The following is a 6,842-nucleotide window of genomic DNA, read 5'->3' on the forward strand; positions in this document are numbered from 1 at the left end:
TCTTACTATAGAAGAGCTAGAATACGCTTGCTCAGCACAAATCCAAAGCAGCTCTCCAGGACCAGACGCCCTAACACAGGAGATTATTACTAGAGCATATAAAGCACAGACAGAAACATTCTTCTTTATTTTCTCTACTTTGTTTAACTATAGCTACTACCTACAGGAATAGAAGAAAGCAACAGGAATTATCCTAAAAAAGCTAAACAAGCCTAATTACGCTGCACCTAAAGCCTATAGAGTAATTGCCTTGCTTAGCTGCCTAGGCAAGGTTATAGAAAGAGTAGTAGTAAAACGCCTTAGAACTCTTGCAGAAACAACAGCTCTTCTTCACCCCTTATAACTAGGAGGAAGAGCACAAAAATCTGCAATAGACGCATCTATACTGCTGCTAAACTAGGTCTAAGAGCAAAGAAAACTAAAACGCACAACCTCTACAGTATTCCTAGACATTAAAGGCGCCTTTTACCACGTTGCTCTAAACCAGCTACTTGCTATACTACAACAGCTACAGCTACCTTGCAATTTAATAGCATAGGTTTAATTATTCCTATCTAAGCGCCAGCTAAGACTATCCTTTAATAGAGAAACAGAGGGCTTTAGCAGCATTACAGCAGGAATTCCACAAGGCAGCCCTATCTTACTAATCCTGTTTCTAATATATATTAGACCTCTGTTTTAATCTATTACAAACTACTCCCTTTCCTACCTAGACAACCTAGCAATTACAGCATCATCTACTAGCCTAAAGAAGAATGTCTGCTTGCTAGAAAGAGACATAGCAAGCCTATTTGCTAAAGGAGCAAGCTGCGCTATACAATTTAATGCAGCAAAGACAGAGCTTATTCACTTTACAACAAGTAAACAATCAGACGGCATTTCTGCATCAGGAAATAGAGGGCTCCTGTTCAGGAAACCCGGGCTCTCGCATAGACAGTTGGCGCTAGCGCGAACGAGGAAACCATTCGGAATGCTCGGGATTGACTACAGTCTTGACCTCGCTCAGCGGCTGCACTCTTGCCTTGCAGCCAACACCTCCCACGACCGTCTCATGCTTCATGCTGAGCGTGCGGATCGCTTCCCCTGCGACTCGACCAGACAACACTCATACCCACACTCACTCGAACAGTCTTTGGATCGGGTGGACACCGCTGCCCACGAGCATCCTGCGGAGATCTATTCCTTCGACTCCTATTGCGTTTGCTCTTTCTGTTCCTTCGCTTCGTCTCTTCGCCTCGAGACGTCAAGCACTTGTAGGAGAGTTTCAAGCGAAGAGTCTTTGCGGCGGGAGCAGCGACTGCAGCGGTGAGCGTTTGTCACTGCTCGGACCTGCTGATATTGGGCACAGTGATAGATAGCTAGACAGCACAGCCAATAGCTAGGTTTCGGCACATGAAGTGCTTTGTGCTTGAGACAATGCTCTTGTATTTCCTAATGAGGAAGGAATCCTGACCAGTCGCCATGTGTGCTGTCTCCTTCATAGTTTCAGCACATCCGTTGCTTTCCCTTTGAGGCAATGTCATCATGTGTTACCCGATAGGGTGGGAGCATCTTTACAACTTGTCCGTCATTCGTGAGGTCTGCTTCCCTGTTTCAGCAGGCATATGCAGACATGGCACGACGTACGCAGCTCGACTGGGTCTGCGTCTGATTGCATGGTCGATCGCCTGATACCAGCCGGCAGCCCCCTGAGGCCGACCGTGCAAACTAGATGGAAGGGCGCCACGCTGCAGAGGAAAGGGGTAGCTATCAGCATGAATAGCAGCCTGGCGATGATACTTGTCGCGCCGTGGTTGGTGTCGAGAACATCAAAGTGCCCTTGACCCCCATGCAAAGCCTTGATAACAATGCACAACTTGGCTACTTATGCATTAGGTGAGACACATTGGCTCATTTTTCGTCTTGTCAAACTCTACAATCAGTGATCAGCAGTTAGTCCCTAATAGTGTGGGTAGAGTGCAGCCGAACAAGACAGGCTAATATTACAGCTGTACAATTGCAGCAAGGTTTGTGTTGAATACAGTTTGTGCCCAACTCTTACCCCTCAATTGTCCCACTAAGATCTATAAAGGGATGTCATTCAGGCCTGAAGTACTCTTTGTCCTCCCGCACAATGGCCTCACGTTCTCAACAGCCGATCGTTTTCAAGCCCTATGATCCCCTTGCGCCCAAGGCGAAGCACAAGGCCAGAGCAAGCCTTATGGAGAATAAGACAAGCTCTTGTAAGCTAAACGCCTCACTTATTGCAGAAGATTGTGGGGGCGATGAACCCACTTCTCTATCTGAGGTATTAGAGCAAGAGCAGACATGCAATCAAGAACCTCTATTGCACATGTCACACAGCACGGGAAAACCAACATCGAACCTGTATCAGCACTGCGTTGCAGTGGCGGACAGACTTGGCGATCCGGCGCTAGGCTCTCAAGGCATCGGCCCAGATGTCGATGCTAGTATTGCAGCTAGTACTTACGAACGAGAGAGCTCGGTCAACGCAGCAAATATGCCTCTCATCGTGGAAGACTCCGTCAAAGCCTATTCTGGTAAGTGCCGGCTCTGACTTGGACAACAGTCGAAGCTGACTCCTCTCCAGAACCGCTTCGAAACGACTCGGATGCAGACTGTAGCGATGTCATTGGAGTTGATCGGCTTCGAAGATGTAAGAGGACTCGGTCGCACTCTGCTAACGCGAATCTTCCTGTCGTGGGGGCGCCTTGTTCCAGCCCTCGACGGAACTCAGTCCACGATCAGTCAGGCAAACGTAGGAAGTTTGCTAAAGGTGTTCGAATAGGTGCCGAGCTCGCATCCCCCTTCAAGTCACTAGCCTCCTTCCGAGATAATGATCAACAACGAATCAACCCCAGAGGTGAGGAAGGGCAGGGTGATAGCGACTATGGCAGCAGCGAATCCTCGGACCAAGAGGGTCGACTAGAGCACAACGCGAAGAAGCAGCTGTTGCATGACGCGGTGTCTGTTGCCCGTCTCAGAGTCGACCGATGTAGCACGACTGAAGCCTCAGAGATAGAGGACAGTGCGAACGAAGACGATAGGGTCGGCTCCGAGGTGGGTAAGGGTAGCAGATTTGGCTCAGCTTTGTTCTATCATCAACATAGCGAGGTGCTGCCGGCCGCGCCTCAGCAGTGTCGTGATGCTTCTGTCGAGACATCGTGCCGACCTCGACAACACCGCCGTGAGGAACCCCACAACATCGCCCTAAGAAGGAAGCATCTGAGCTCTGACACAGTTCGATCGAAGGCGACGCGAACCAGCACACATACCGACAAAGATCCGGGACGGCAGCATCATACATCATCGGCGAGTGCTAGCACGCCGTGTGGTCTGAATGATGATCACAAGACTCCTCCAAATCTCTTCGAGATCAGCGGGATGTCTTTGCATTTCAAACCCAACTCTGATACCGCGATAGCGCATGTGCGAGCTTTGAACCCGCAATCCCACGCAATGGCACCGATACCAGGCTTGGAGACCTTTGGTGCTGAGTATCAGACTGTTCACTGGGTTCAGCGGACACAAGAATCCTGGTTGCTTGTTGGTTTTCGAAACCGCACTACTGAGCCCATATCCTGCACTGGGCGAGGGAGAAAATCTCTAGGTTTCGAGCCAGAGTTGCACATCTCGCAAGATACAACCGGTCTTGAGACGAGCAGTGCTGGGAATAGCAGCGAAGAAGATGACGACCACGCTACTGGCGGTGTACGTGGTCTATCATCACGCGAACCCTGGAAAGAGTCCGACAATTATCGCCTCCTCTCTTACAGAGACAAAGAGGAACTGCCTTAGGACGAGATATTTAAGCAATTCCCTAATAGATTAGTAGGCGCTGTGAGGACACACTACTACGACTTGCTCAAGCAAAAGAAAGTGTAGCGTAAGTCTAGGACAAGATACTGTTACGGATAGCGCTGTCAACATAGGGACTAGAACATGTAAATAAACACCTAATAACAGCTTGTCTTATCATGTCTTATTCTTGATCAGCCTTCTTTGTTCTGAAGTACCTCAAATCTAGACCACTTAAATACAGCGTGGATGTATTCTAACAATCTCGTGAGATGGATAGCGTTGTTAATGCTGTCTAGGAGTACAAAATCAGGGTAAGGGAAGGCTGCTGCAACTAAGTCGAACATACCAATTAAGCTGAATGCTTGCTTGTAATTACTCTTGCATAGGCACACACTCCTATCTTGCAAAATATCAATCAAAAGCGGCACTATACCCCCCTTCTTTACTACCCCTTTTTGGATGAGTTTTCTCTGCTTACTGCAGCCTTCTCTTTAGCACTTCCTTGCCTGTGCTTAGTCTAGACTTTGAACTTAGCTCTCGCCTTTAAAAAACACATAGCTGCTGGTCTAGGACAGGCAATGGAACTATGCATACCTAACCATCTTAATTTGATTAAGCACAGGAGCAGATAGTTTATGTTTGGAAAATCTCTAAGCCCTCTTTTAATAATGTACTAGAAAAGCTAAAAGCCCTAAAACAGCGTGTCTGGAATTTATTAAGTAATTAATCAGCAATGTCTAAGCTGCAGTACTAAGTATTTAGTCCAAAGACGTACACGCCCTACTAGAAACCTGCTTGTTCAAACACGTAGTGGAGTTCACCACACAAGTCACAAAGTGAAGCGAAAAGATTATAAGACTCTCGTATGAACGACTGTCGAAGTTGCAGTTAGTCCTATTTGCGCAGCCAGTGCGACAGTGGTAAGCGCGCATCTGTGTAATCCTGAATTCTCGTCATTGCAGTATTGTGTAGGCCCTGATTTCTGCACTCTCCGGCGTTCGCAACTATCTGCGAATCTGTCACCCTGGTGATGGAGTCCATCAAGAGTACTCGTCTTCATCGAAATCATCGAATATCCAATGCTCGAGTAGCATTAGACGCTCTTGCTCAGACTCAGCTGCCTCAAGTGCGTCGGCCTTGAGCTTACTTTCACGTTGCTTTATTTCGTCGTACTGATCCAAAGGTACCCATCCTTCGGGGCCGATGCCAATAGCATTCCTGCAAGCTTGGAGTTGCTCATCTGCCTCTATCTGCACAGCATTCAGGTGCAAGTAATGCTTCACGTTGTCTTCTAAGAAACTAATCAGGCAAACAGGTTTTGCATTGTTACTCGTGTTCAAGTTCAAGGTTGTTATGTTAGACCAGTTTTGTTCTAACTCAATCAAGTCAGCTTTTAGAGTGATGTTGTCGCCTTCCTATGGAGAGCTTGCGTGATTAAATAGTTTACGTCGCAACGTGCTGAAGTCGCAGGTCAGAGCGTCATAGTAGACTGGGTTGAGTTTAGCCGTTGCCGCGACATAGAAATAATGCAGCTGACGCTAACGTAGGAGCACAACCTGCTCAAATTATTCGTCTTCACTCATTTCGTCGAAATCATGTGGTAGTTTAGGTGGTATGAGCGACTCCAAGATACTATCGCCGTAATTTTAGAGACTATTTGGTATACCGCATTGGAGGAAAAGTGGAAGTAATGCGCAGTGTTGCCAGTCAATCAGACCAGTAATGCTGAGATCGTCTAAAACAAACACGTTATTAGGTTGGAGATCAGGGTGTCTTAGCGTTGGGCAAGTAATTGTGGGGTCTCCGTTTAGTATCATGTAAGGTACTGCCTGCAGGTATTTGTCTAGACTGTGTACATGCTCAGCGGGCGACACTTTCTAATAGTTATATATTTCTCGGCGCAGACGTTGAAATAGATGGAGCGGTTAGCCGTACTTGGTTAAGTACGCAATCTCTTTTTTGGCCCCAGCTGCAAGAACAGCTGCTGGATTTGTAACTTTCAGCCACTCAGTAAACGTCGCCAACCAATAGCAAATTATGCAGAACAGCCAGCATGTATAGGTTTAGAATGCATAAGTGGTAAAGGGTTAATACGTACATAGTCCACGATTAAGGTTTAATTTCAATCTTTTCCCATACTATAGGCTAAGTCTTGTATCAGGACCAACACAGAAGCTACCATTACACAAGGTGCTGGTAGTAAAAACTTCAGCTTTCCTGGTTTCATCGTCCAAATCCTTAGTGTAGTAGAGACTACCGCTTGCTAAAAACAGAAGTGCGAATAGTCGAGACTCCAATTCGACGAGTCGAGTGACGACGGTGATTCTGGCCTTCTCTGGCAGGCTGAACCAGATATCGCCCAGATTTGTCCCCCGTACTAGTTCTATAAAGATGTACTCAGTGCCAGCGGGGTTCTCCGATGTAGCCGAGTAACTGTAGATCTTGGGTACTGGTATGCCGTGCATACGGAGAAGGTCCATTGTTGCGACCTCGCTAGCGATGACTAGATGCTTCGGCTCAGTAGCAGGATAAGGAATTCGCCCCACGAGCTGAAAGCCATCTTGCATTGTTATCAGAAACGTTCGATTAAAGCCCCCTTCGCCAAGCTTCTCAAATCAAGCCACATCTCCTAGGCTTTTGTTAACGGCTGAGGCCGCAAGATGCTTCAGTTCCAAGACGTTGAAAAGCCGTCTTCGTTCTGAGTGTTTGAAGGCGTCATTCCAGCTTCATCAGTGGTCAGTAAGGAGAGTGCGCTCGCAGAAGGGGAGTTGACTGACATCCATCGCCCTGACGTATAGTCAAACAGCTCAGAGGGTTGTTCCATTGAGCAATCCACAAGAGAATGTATTGACGCTGTAATAGTAGCCTTGGCTGTGAAGGATAAGACCACTCGTGAAAAGTAGGGGTAAGTTGAAGTAATAGCCAGACGGCTATTTAGGTATCGAAAAGACGCCATACGATGAGGCGCATCGTTGGAGGGTCGCGTTGGAGGGTTGCGCAGTTTGCGGAGCGAGCTGACTAACTGACGCGCTCGGACCATT

At 47.5% G+C, this 6,842-nt stretch overlaps 2 protein-coding genes across 2 annotated transcripts; one reads left to right on the plus strand and one right to left on the minus strand.

Annotated features, from left to right (window-relative positions):
• Nucleotides 1-2,500: 2,500 nt before the first annotated feature.
• Nucleotides 2,501-3,798, plus strand: M421DRAFT_1550 (uncharacterized protein; the record flags this gene model as incomplete). Its single annotated transcript, XM_033587614.1, has 3 exons — nt 2,501-2,540; nt 2,591-2,656; nt 2,789-3,798. The coding sequence occupies 3 exons, from the start codon at nt 2,501-2,503 to the stop codon at nt 3,796-3,798; spliced, it is 1,116 nt and encodes a 371-aa protein (XP_033453228.1).
• Nucleotides 3,799-4,841: 1,043 nt separating this feature from the next.
• M421DRAFT_399461 (uncharacterized protein) lies at nt 4,842-6,532 on the minus strand (the record flags this gene model as incomplete). The annotated part of the gene is made up of 3 exons (XM_033590184.1): nt 5,941-6,532; nt 5,456-5,649; nt 4,842-5,212 (listed from the first exon to the last, which is right to left on the minus strand). Exons 1-3 carry the CDS (start codon nt 6,366-6,368, stop codon nt 4,842-4,844), a joined length of 993 nt encoding a protein of 330 aa, XP_033453229.1. The 5' UTR covers nt 6,369-6,532.
• Between the last annotated feature and the right edge of the window lie 310 nt (nt 6,533-6,842).

The sequence above is a fragment of the Didymella exigua genome (genome assembly GCF_010094145.1).
Source record: "Didymella exigua CBS 183.55 unplaced genomic scaffold M421scaffold_3, whole genome shotgun sequence".
In the NCBI taxonomy this organism is placed as follows: Eukaryota; Fungi; Ascomycota; class Dothideomycetes; order Pleosporales; family Didymellaceae; genus Didymella; species Didymella exigua.